We start from the raw sequence: 13,027 nt of genomic DNA, 5'->3' as shown, positions 1-13,027 counted from the left end.
AGCCTTTATATAATGCATGTAATTAACCGATTGAGTAACTCTGAAACAGGAAGGTATGCGAAAAATGATCGCTGTATCCCATTTCAGCGCAATGGGGTTTACATAAAGCCTGTCTGACAAACTATACTAGACTATATATAGACACAGCTTTCATAGTAATGCTATATATATCGTTCTCTCTCAGCCTGCCTGACAAACTATAAACCTTACTCTTTTTTCAAGCTGGCTTCAATGCATTTCAGACAGTCAAGACATGCGTGTGTGGTTTAGAGGCATTCAGTCCTTACTCCTCCTTACAGGCGGACTCAAGTCAGTCGTACAGTATATTTGAACAGAGGGTATGGACATCGTTGTACCTTCACACTGAGATAAGGACAATTCATCCATAAAAGAAGAAATCTTTTCTGAAGGCGCCTCTCGAAGAGGCAGACAGAGAGTTATGAAGGCTCCTGTCCTGCTGCTGACAATCGTCCTTTACTGCGCCGCGAAGAACAGTCACCATGTCGATCTCAGTCACCACGAACTCCAGACCGTACCGACAAACATCTCGCCCACAACAGAGAGTCTCGACTTGAGTTGGAATTGTCTGCAAAGTATACCCAATGACTCCTTCGTCAACTTAAATTCGTTAACCTCGCTGGATCTGTCTCAGAACAAACTTACGAGGTTAGAACCATCAGCTTTCGGAGGGCTGTTGCAGCTCCTTTTTCTAAACCTCGGAAACAATCAACTGCTACTGGGATACAAATCCTACCCACCCACAGTATTTCACCCTCTGGAAAAACTGGAAATCCTAAATATGGCTGACAACATTTATGACCAGTCGCCAGGATTTCCGGACGAGATATTTAGCAACCTTGGCTCGTTGAAGGACTTGACCATTGATGGACTTTGGAACTGTTCCTTTGGCCCAGGGGTGAGAAACCTGTCACAACTTAAAAACCTTTCCGTAAACTTCTGGGAGTCTGGGGGTAGTCTCAGACCTGAGACATTCGCTTACTTCTCAGATTTACCGATCGAATCACTAGTGCTGCTCTGTCAGGGTTTAGAAGCAGGAACTCTGAGATATTTTCCATTCTTGACAAGATTAAGTTTAAAGACCAACGGGATTACCAAGGCACTCTCCGCACTCGCTGGCCTCAGGCATCATAATTTGACTTACCTTACAATCTCAGGGTGCAACCCCAACACTGGGAGCCTCAGGGTTCCAGAAAACTTAATCCTTACCCGAAATAACACGGTTCACCTGGCGGATATTTGTGTGCGTCACTTGGACCTAAGCGACAACGCGCTCATCCACATCGGGAAAGATGTCCTGTTTGGATTCCGCTATCCGGAGTGCGTGGAAAGTTTTAGAATGAACGGAAACTACCTAGCCATCGCTACTGATTTTTTCACTGTCTTGGTGTTTCTTCGTTTCCCCAGATTGGATTACCTCGATATTAGTCCAGGTCGAGGATATACTTTGGGTAAGACACATTTCTCAGTGGAACAAGGTATGCCAAAGTTCCGAGACGGACTGGCCGTGCAGTTGACCTTACCCCAGTCATTGCGAGTGCTTAATGCGAGTTTCCTGGGTGGAGCAATAGATGGCACATCAGATCTGAAATTTATAAATGCACACCATTTACAAGTTCTTGATCTCTCATATGACAATGTAGATGGCTGTACCTTTGTCATGTCTGGACTGGAGAACTTGAAAGTGCTCAACATATCTGGGTTTGACTGCAGTTTTCTGTCTCCAAAATTCTTTTCACATTTTACATCACTGGATGTGTTAGTTGCCCAAAACTGTAGATTGAATACAGGCTTGCAGCAGAACTTGGATGCCGCCATATTCAAAAGTCAAGTAAACTTAAGAACCTTGGATCTATCCAGTAATAATTTCGTAACACTCAACCTAGATATTTTCAAACCACTCAAGAGCCTGGAAAATTTGATTCTAGCCAACAACAAATTGATCCATTTACCCGAATCTATTTATGGATTAGTCTCGCTGAGATTCGTTGACTTATCATCCAATATTATTTCGTCTTTATCTGGTAAAGAAATTAAGTGGTTGGCCAGTGACCTCCCACTCCAAACCGGTGGAGTTGGCAGAGTTTCGCTAAGCCATAACCCATTCATCTGCACATGTAATGCTCTGAACACTATGCACTGGCTGTTGGAAGGTTCAGCCATTGTGGAGGAACTCTGCTCACTGACGTGCACCCTACAGAATGGAACAGTGGTGAAAATGTGTGCCCTCCAGTCACAGCTGAAGAACATGGACGTGAGCTGTGTCAGCAAATTTTGGTTAACCTTCTCCATAGTTGGTTCTTGTTTGATCACCGTGGTGATTGTGCTGGGAATCTTTGCCTACCGTTACAGATGGAATATAAAATATTGGGTTCTTACAAAATTTAGGAGGGGCCCTGTGTATAAAGAGCTGACCAACGAGCAATACAAATATGATGCATTCGTGGCTTACAACTACACCAGTTACCGATGGGCTTGCGTCGATTTGAGAAAAGTTTTGGAAATTGAGAACGATTTCTCACTGTGTCTTCACGATCGCGACTTTATCCCCGGTGGAAACATTCAGCAGAGCATTGTGGACGCCATGAACAACAGCCGGAAAATCATCTTGGTGATCAACAAAGCTTTCATGAAAAGTGAATGGTGTGAATTTGAAGTTCAAATGGCGGGCATGCGCATGGTGAGAGACGGCCGTGAAGACGCCATTATAGTGATCATGATGGAAAAAATCCCTGTGACAGAAATGTCCAAATCGCTGCTGAGCCTGTGGAAAGACATCACATTCCTGGTGTGGCCCGAGGATGACCCAGGCGATGAACGGATCTTCTGGAGCCGTCTGCTGGATGGGATGGCTTGCTGAAGAGTTTTTGGGCTCTATTCATTACTGTTTTGTGTGGTATGTAATGTTCATGGCATGGAAAGACGACTTCCGACCGTTACCACCTTGATCTTTAAATCGATGTAGTTGAAAATTGTGATAATCTTGACAGAGTTTAACTACAGAGATACCATGGGTTGTGAACATTTACATGGAAGAGGTTTTTGCTCCAGCGTGTTTCTGCAGTTTTATACCATTGTTAAAACAAAACCAGGTGTTTGTGTGTGTGTGTGTGTGTGTGTGTGTGTGTGTGTGTGTGTGTGTGTGTGTGTGTGTGTGTCTGTGTGTATGTATGTATGTATGTATGTATATATATATATGTATGTATGGTTTGGGTTTTACGTCGTATCGTACTTAATAATTTGTTAGTTATATTACGATGTAGAGTCATTAGTGTACATATACTGTGTCTTCTTGTCACCGTGCAAAGCCATGCCGTCAAAAACACACCCCACCGATTCACAATATACCGACACTACGCCAACCAGTCCTGCTTCTTACCTCAAACCTCTTTGTGCCGAGCGACAAACGCGGCCTCAACAAGTATTGTTCAAAGTATGTGGTATGACCCGACCCGGGTTTCATCTTTGGTCTATCCACTATTAGGTTACCGAAGCCGTAAAAACGAAGTATATTCTTCCTGTTCCACAAAACTATGTGCCGACTGTAACGACCACGGCACCTCATGAAGCCCACAAGACAGTAAACCATGGTTTCTTCCAACGGAGACCTAGTGTTAGTTGTGACCATCCGACATTTTACCTTCTTTAGGCAAACACCTTGTAAATATATTTTTCGTACATTCTCTCGCTCCTCAAAGTAAGCAATCGGCGTGCGTGTTTACCAATTATTCAGAAGATTTTGATTTTCCTGACGATGTTTAGGTTTTATGAATAGTTGTCCCATTAGATATAATTTTATCTTACACGAGTTCACACATTGGCGTAAATGGTGGTCCAATTGGCCACAAATTTGTGCTGAGAATGGGCCTTGAATAGCCGTTTACATTTGTTACCAAGCGTGACTTACCTTGACCTTGTATGTGAAATCTGGCCCTCGCTTTCGCATCGTCGATTGTCGTGATAAAGGGCTGGGTGCTTATGTATGCTGTTGGTTGATAGTGGCTTGTATGCCTATATATGTTTTGGGTTTATCATGGTTTGTATGCCCATGTATGCTTTGGGTTGATAATGGTGTGTATGCTTATATATGATTTGGGTTGATAATTATGTCTATGCTTTGGGTTTATAAATAACGATGCATACAAACATTTTTACCGTAACTTATGGTGTTAGCAACACCTACCAAACTTGTTATCGGATATACCTAGAGATGTTTTTCATAGAGCTATGTATGTGTATAATATTTCGACATTTTATTGACCGTGAACGGATGTGCCACTTTCACATTCAATTTAGACGGAAGTATCAAAATACTGTGTTATGTATCCTTTTTTCACTTTTCTACCAAGTACTTTTCTATCAGTAATCCTTTGAAAAAACATTTCATTGTTGTATTTAGGTAATATAATTAAAATGAAGGAAAGCTTAAAAGAAATGAAATATGGTTAATGAGACGGACCACTGAAAACTGTACATAAAAATACCGTCATTTATTGTGTATTTTAAATTTTTTAGAGAGTTTTTAAATGTTTGATTTCTATGTTACATATAGCTGGTGTTGCTGAAATAACAATTCACTCTAACACACGTTTTAATACTGAAATAGCTCTTTTTACACCCGAGTAAAAGGTAGTATTTTTTTTAAATACTAAAACCCTTGGGCCTATTTGAGGTGAGAGTATACCTTGTCAATTGCAGTATGGTTCATAAAGCCCACCTTACAATTGGAACATTCTGAAGAAATCTACAAGAATGTAAGAAAACTTTTAGAAACAGTTTTAAAGGCCTTTCTCCTTGAGGCTCACTAAAAAAAGCATTCTGTCTTTTTCCATTTAAATGACCTGTCGAGTCAAAATTCTAGTTCAGCCGACACTCAAGATAGGAAATTGACAAAATATATTGAAGGAATATAAAATTAGACGAAACATGTATGTAGGTATTTCTCTGATTGTATGATTTGTGACGATTTTGTACAGATGTATACCTGGCGTAAACCGAAACCGAAAACAGACAACTCGATGTCCATTATAAGTTTCAAGGGCGTCTGTGGCCGACGGTATTAGCACGCCAGCGCGGCACAATGACCCAGGAGCCACTCACCATTGAGGTTGTGAGTTCAAGTGCAGCTGATGCTGGCTTAATCTCCGGTCGTAAGTGGAAAGGTCTGACAGCATCCTGCGGATAGTCGTGGGTCGTGGATAGTTCTGCCCTGTTTCCTCCCATCATAATGCTGCCTGTCGTCGTATCATTGAAATATAATGGAGTGTGGCGTAAAAAAAACAAACCAAACAAATAAATAATGTAAATCAATGTAATTTTGTGTTATATGACACAATTTTCATGGAGAAATATATATAACTGCAATTTTCATTTCTTGGGAAATATATACTGTCCGTGTTTTACATATAGAGGATATACTTACATTATTAAAATGGCCAGGATATGTCGTGCATAGGTGTTATTAAATCGTGTCGTAAATTTGCATTGCAACACGACTAGCTAATGGTTGTCTTTTTCGTTTCTCTAATTTTTTTTATTAGTCTGACAGTCCATCTCTTAAGCAGGTATTTTTCAGCAGAAAACTTGGATATAAATATACGTACGAAAGAATTAAGATATGTACTGAGGTAAAAAGTGAAATTTGTCATTCCACTGTTACTCTACGTAAGTAGTTTGCTTACTACTCACGGTATTTGTTATATAACACTGATTACACGTAAACCCGGTATCTATTAGAGCTTACGTAATTCTATCAAACGTATTCCCGGGAGGAACTTTAATTCTACTTGGAGTCTTTAAGATCCTTGTTACTCCTTCGTAGAAGTTAAAATTTGGCATCGGTCATTTCTTGCAGTGTCTATATATGTAAAATTATTACCTCGAATTTACTGCTACCTCGAATTCTTGTTCACGTTTCAGCCGTAAAGGCCAGGTGTAACAAACTAAAACTAGTTTTGAAAAAAAGCACAGAAGGTAAATCAGAGGTTTGGCCGTCGTTTGGGTTTCCACATGTGAGCAAACATTTGAACGTACGTGTTACCCGATATCGTGTGGGTGAATAAATAGCACACAGCACTCATTTTGTATTTACATAATCACTCCTTCAGTGAGTGTATTTAACCCCACTTAGGGGTATTTATCAAATGTGTCAATCTCTTATCAAAAGTCTTATCACCAGAACAGGAAGTCATGTAAGAAATTATGGGATCACCATCCGGTTCAGTATATTTAAGACGGATAAGTATATATATATACATAGGCTATCCACTCATCTCTTAGTGCAGATAGTCTCCAGCCACTTAATGACATTGTTTTTCACGACGAGAAAAGGACAATTCATCCATAAAAGAAGAAGACTCTTCTGAAAGGTGCCTCTCGAAGAGCAGACAGAGAGTTATGAAGGCTCCTGCCCTGCTGCTGACAATCGTCCTTTACTGTGCCGCGAAGAACAGTCACCATGTCGATCTCAGTCACCGCGGACTCCAGACCGTACCGACAAACATCTCGCCCACAACAGCGAGTCTCGATTTGAGTTGGAATTGTCTGCAAAGTATACCCAATGACTCCTTCGTCAACTTAAATTCGTTAGCCTCGCTGGATCTGTCCCAGAACAAACTCACGAGGTTAGAACCATCAGCTTTCGGAGGTCTATTGCAGCTCCTTTTTCTAAACCTGGGAAACAACCAGCTGCTACTGGGATACAAATCCTACCCTCCCACAGTATTTCACCCTCTGGAAAAACTGGAAATCCTAAATATGGCTGACAACATTCCAGGCCAACGGCTAGATCATCCTTTTCCGAACGAGATTTTCAGTGGCCTTGACTCGTTGAAAGAGTTAAGCATTGATGGACCTGACGACGGTTCCTTTGGTCCAGGGGTGATGCGCATGTCACAACTTAAAAGCCTTTCCGTAAACTTCTGGGAGTCTGGCGGTAGCCTCAGGCCTGAGACATTGGCTTACTTCTCAGGTTTACCGATCGAATCACTAGTGCTGCTCTGTCAGGGTTTAGAAGCAGGAACTCTGAGATATTTTCCATTCTTGACAAGATTAAGTTTAAAGACCAACGGGATTACCAAGGCACTCTCCGCACTTGCTGACCTCACCCATCATAATTTGACCTACCTTACAATCTCAGGGTGCAACCCCGGCGCTGGGAGCCTCAGGGATCCAGAAAACTTAATCCTTACCCGAAATAACACGGTTCACCTGGCGGATATTTGTGTGCGCCACCTGGACCTAAGCGACAACGCCCTCATCCACGTCGGGAAAGATGTCCTGGTTGGATTCCGCTATCCGGAGTGCGTGGAAAGTTTTAGAGTGAACGGAAACTACCTGTCAATCGCCTCTAATGGCTTATCTTTAGTTAGCTTGGCTCGTTTCGCGAGATTAGAATACCTCAGTGTTAGTCCAGGTCGAGAATACACTTTGGGTATGACTGATTTTTCATCCGAACAAGATATGCCAGAGTTCCCAGACGGACTGGCCGTGCAGTTGACCTTACCCCAGTCATTGCGAGTGCTTAATGCGAGTTTCCTGGGTGGATCGGTCAAAGGCATACCAGATCTGAAATTTATAAATGCACACCATTTACAAGTTCTTGATCTCTCATATGACAATGTAGATGGCTGTACCTTTGTCATGTCTGGACTGGAGAACTTGAAAGTGCTCAACATATCTGGGTTTGACTGCAGTTTTCTGTCTCCAAAATTCTTTTCACATTTTACATCACTGGATGTGTTAGTTGCCCAAAACTGTAGATTGAATACAGGCTTGCAGCAGAACTCGGTTGCCGCCATATTCAAAAGTCAAGTAAACTTAAGAACCTTGGATCTATCCAGTAATAATTTCGTAACACTCAACCTAGATATTTTCAAACCACTCAAGAGCCTGGAAAATTTGATTCTAGCCAACAACAAATTGATCCATTTACCCGAAACTATTTATGAATTAGTCTCGCTGAAATTCGTGGACTTATCATCCAATATTATTTCGTCTTTATCTGGTAAAGAAATTAAGTGGTTGGCCAGTGACCTTCCACTCCAAACCGGTGGTGTTGGCAGAGTTTCGTTTAGCCATAACCCTTTCATCTGCACATGTAATACTCTGAACACTATGCACTGGCTGTTGGAAGGTTCAGCCATTGTGGAGGAACTCTGCTCACTGACGTGCACCCTACAGAATGGAACAGTGGTGAAAATGTGTGCCCTCCAGTCACAGCTGAAGAACATGGACGTGAGCTGTGTCAGCAAATTTTGGTTAACCTTCTCCATAGTTGGTTCTTGTTTGATCACCGTGGTGATTGTGCTGGGAATCTTTGCCTACCGTTACAGATGGAATATAAAATATTGGGTTCTTACAAAATTTAGGAGGGTTCCTGTGTATAAAGAGCTGACCAACGAGCAATACAAATATGATGCATTCGTGGCTTACAACTACACCAGTTACCGATGGGCTTGCATTGATTTGAGAAAAGTTTTGGAAGTTGAGAACGATTTCTCACTGTGTCTTCACGATCGCGACTTTATCCCCGGTGGAAACATTCAGCAGAGCATTGTGGACGCCATGAACAGCAGCCGGAAAATCATCTTGGTGATCAACAAAGCTTTCATGAAAAGTGAATGGTGTGAATTCGAAGTTCAAATGGCGGGCATGCGCATGGTGAGAGACGGCCTTGAAGACGCCATTATAGTGATCATGATGGAAGAAATCCCTGTGACAGAAATGTCCAAATCGCTGCTGAGCCTGTGGAAAGACATCACATTCCTGGTGTGGCCCGAGGATGACCCAGGCGATGAACGGATCTTCTGGAGCCGTCTGCTACACGGGATGGCGCGCTGAAGTGTCTTTGTGCTGTATTTCTTGTTTGTGTAATGCAAAAATTGCCAGAACTGGTGACCATGTTTATATAGTTCGAATGTTTTGAAGAAAAATGCTTTGCGACATAAAATAATTTTTATAAGAATTCCTACAAAATGGCTTGGGAACCAGAAATAGAAGACTCGTATATAATAGAAGCTCGTATATCGTATTGTACAGGCGTGGAATGAAATCACGGATGGTAAGATTTTTGTAAATTTACAACCATATGTTAACCTCTTACACTGAATTCAGATAACTTTTTATTAATGGAAGATGGTTTATTTGTAGAAGATGGTTAAAAAAAACTTCAAGGGTACTGCTACTTATGGTGTATGAAAAGCAGATATATTGATGGGGTAAACTAATCTTGTGACTTAATATATGGATAATGCTTTAACTCATAGGCTTACACAAAACTTCCTGAATTAATTTCCCATAACTCTTGTAGCCTGATGGCGTGTGGACACAGACAATCCCATCACGATCACAGCCGATCAGCAGTTGTGTATGAGGGATAATGCATTTATTTATTAATTTGATTGATGTTTTGCACCTTACCCATTCACACTTAGAAAAGAAGGTGCCGCCATAGAACCTTTAGGGGTTCCATGGCTTGCCTTTGAGGTGGCAGCCTTTAATGTTCCATATAGGACCTTATTTGTATGGTTCCATTTAGCACCACATATAGAAGGTTCCAAGGTTCGATACAAGCACCTTTAAGGGTGCAATTGTGCAACCTTTGAGGGTTAAAAGACTTTAAATGTACAGTGGAACCCACTAGGTCAGTATAGGTCCTACTTTCTAGGGTTCAATATAGCACCAATGGAAAAAGTTACGTTCTGTACCCCCAGGTTCAATATTGGTACCCTTCAAAGCTTCCAGATAGCACCAAAAATTGTTCTGTATAGTCTCTGTAAGATCCAATGTGACGTTGAAAAATGCAACCAAAGGGTTGCTTTAAATGGGCCACCTCTGGAATTCACACTGTAAGAATTCAATGATCTTTACTCAACGTAATTTCTTTGCGAAAATATGTACTACTAATAACATTTTACTTTGTATGATTTCAAAAAGTGAAATGGTACACATATTATATTTTTCACGGATGTTAACATCAATACATTTATATATCGCTGTATTATCGCGCTGACTTGGGGTCCATGATCAATAATTTAAATTCCATGGCCTGCAATAAACCAGCCTTAATCACACGTACTGCACAGAACAGCTTTTTATATTCAATCGGAAAATACAGGTACATGATACTATACTAAACAAGCCTCTCTTTTTTTGTCTCTTTTTTTTTTTGTTGCTGAGAAGAATGTATACTTAACACAACTAATTTATATTCAACACAAACACGTCTTGATTGAAAACATAGAAGCCACTGATAATTTCTGTAACATAATCGCAAGACATATTTCAGCTTAATTCAAATAGTCTGACAAGGGACATCTGCCATGCACATAGTTACAGTTGTACATAAGTTAAATGCCTTTAACTCCGTTAAATAAAATTAAAATTTAATACCATTATAACAGTAAAGGTAAACTAGTCCTTATTCTGTTACAACAGAAGTAACTTTGTCTAGGGCATAATTGTAATAAACAGTGAAGTCAACTTGTAGTTAATATCTGTGGTCAAAATGATTGATGTATAGTTGTAACTGACAGTCTTATAGTAAATTAGTCAGGTCAGGGCAAGTTATCAAGGTTTTAACGAGGTCAAATTCAATCATAAGATTGGTATACATAGACAACAGTATATATCAATTAAGTTTCCCAACATATGGTATTTCACCTAAAGACTTGACCCAAAAATGGAGGCTTTAGTAGCACACACTGTATAACACATTAAGAACATATTTTTAAGAGATTGAGAGTAATTGTGTGCAAATAGCCTGGACCTGATTGGTGGGAGGCTACGGCAATTGGCAGTCGAGTACCTTAAATTAAACCACTCGGCCACAGAGAGTTGTGTAAGTTTGAAAATCCTACGTATGCTATATCATAAACGAGATGTACATTTATACAGTCGTACGGGCAAGTGCGAACAACATATGCCAAATGATACCAGAGTTATGTCATCCCATATAAGTCAAAATGTGTCCAGCACAAATCTGCTAATCTATGGAGTTTGAGAATCCTATGCCAAGTAATAGCTGAAATATAGCTTTGCACAAACTTCCTCTGAAATATCAATGGCCCGAAAAATATGCACAAGGGCAGACAACTCCTAAAGCAGATCAAAATGTGAAAAAATAACCTGACAGTGAACTACTTCAGGTCATTTTGCACACTTTGTATGAATTTGAGTGTCATATTTATGATAAATGCAGATACATGCATATGCTCCCTTATTAAGGAAGGGATATAAATACCAAAATACAAAAGATGCAAAAGATCGAGTTAATTAATACAAGTACCTTTTTGTTCATCATTAGTCTTTAGTAGCCTGAGCTTTTCTTTTAACACATCTGTAACAACTGTACTAGTTTTTAATTAGAAATTACTAATTTCCTTCCATCTGAAAACTACTTCAACGTTTACACTGAGTTTGTCAATAACAATTAAGCCCTCAAGCTTTTCTTCAGAGAGTGAATAAATGCAGCTGCACTCAAACGGCCAGCTGGAACAAATACTTAAATCTCTAGAAATGTTTAGAGCCCTCCAAATTCACACCATGGCCACTTCTGAGTTTAAACTCTTGACACATTCCAAATCCACAATTTTAAAGTGTTTTCAGGAAATATTTTAAGGATATTTTGACACTTTCATGGCTGGATTTTTGTCTAGGAATTCCACAAATATGTATACACCGCAATATACATGAGCTAATATTTCTCAACAAAATATGAAATACCGAACAAGGAAACAAGAAATCAGATTAGATTAAACTAAGACTGAGTTCTTTACAAACATAAAAACATGAAGTGAATGATAAACTTTATATAATAAAAGATAAAAAGTGTCAGTGCCATAATTTGTTAATTCAAATTTAACTACCGTAAGTCCTTCAAAATCTTCAGTCACTGACATGTTTTGACATATTGAGGCAGGTCAGAATATCATTATATATATCATTAATTTGAGAGCTGTTATCGTGGAACTGAAAGTTTCCTTATAAGATATCAATCATTTTTATTATGAAGTAATTATGAATTATTATGAATATTTTTTGTTATGAAGTTACATACAGTAGTTATGAAGTCACATACAGTAATTATGAAGTCACACACAATAGTTATGAAGTCATGCACATGTATTAGTGGTTCACGTTTATGACATGTATGATATTTATCGTTCACGCTAGAAAGGGCCGGACATTTTTGAAAATGTTGGTAATGCACAGATGGTCAACATTCAAGAGGCAGAACTTTAATTGTCACTGACTCTTATTTATTGTCGGGTGCAAATTTTATGACACTGATGCAGTGCAGATTTTATATCTTTAACCGGAACTCAGGGAGTCACCAATATCGGTCTAACTGTATCGATAGACTTACTAATTTATGCACATTTTGGAGGCCATATAGTATTGTGCCACAAAAAATGATATGTTAACTTCCCCGGACACCCTGTATTTCATCCGTAACTGTGATCTTACTGTTATTAAAATCAAGCACGCACAAGTTTAGATGAGAGGGAAAATGTGTTGCTAAGTTTCATAGAAATCAGTGCTGTAGGCCTACTTTATGCGGAGCAGAATGGACAAAATCTGAATACCTGGAAAAGCAGTTAGATGGGGGTAATTATGAAAATAATTACTTGATTGTCATTAAACTTAAGCATGCGTAAATTTAAATGGGATGTTTTGATATATTTTAACTATATAGACATTAGAACAGTTCCATCTCAAAAGTTTATAATAGGAATATTTTGGTAAAATGCAACCCAAATTAGCACATCTGTAAAACAACGGCATTTCTGCACCGCTTATCTACTGGTACTAGTTAACTTGGGAAATAAAAAAAATATTTTCCAATCACATGAATGCCACAGTATGCATGGTTTTAAGGCCTAGCCAATCATGGTTCTGCGTAAAGTACTAGCAGCTCGGCTGTTTAGCCTGTATGATTCCCTTTATACTCGGTAAGAAGCCATACAGGATTCATTTCAGTCAAGACACACTTCTTCAGCGACGTGAA

At 39.6% G+C, this 13,027-nt stretch overlaps 2 protein-coding genes across 2 annotated transcripts; both read left to right on the top strand.

The window, feature by feature from the left end:
* The first annotated feature begins 439 nt into the window (after positions 1-439).
* On the top strand, positions 440-2,878 carry LOC135478164 (toll-like receptor 2). The gene has a single exon (XM_064758434.1). The coding sequence runs from the start codon at positions 440-442 to the stop codon at positions 2,876-2,878; it is 2,439 nt and encodes an 812-aa protein (XP_064614504.1).
* Positions 2,879-6,303: 3,425 nt separating this feature from the next.
* Positions 6,304-9,144, top strand: LOC135477879 (toll-like receptor 2). Its single transcript, XM_064758089.1, has one exon. It carries the CDS (start codon positions 6,415-6,417, stop codon positions 8,857-8,859), a length of 2,445 nt encoding a protein of 814 aa, XP_064614159.1. The 5' UTR covers positions 6,304-6,414; the 3' UTR covers positions 8,860-9,144.
* Positions 9,145-13,027: the final 3,883 nt, after the last annotated feature.

The sequence above is a fragment of the Liolophura sinensis genome, chromosome 11 (assembly GCF_032854445.1).
Source record: "Liolophura sinensis isolate JHLJ2023 chromosome 11, CUHK_Ljap_v2, whole genome shotgun sequence".
Taxonomy (NCBI): Eukaryota; Metazoa; Mollusca; class Polyplacophora; order Chitonida; family Chitonidae; genus Liolophura; species Liolophura sinensis.
This window is presented reverse-complemented; position numbering and strand designations above follow the sequence as displayed.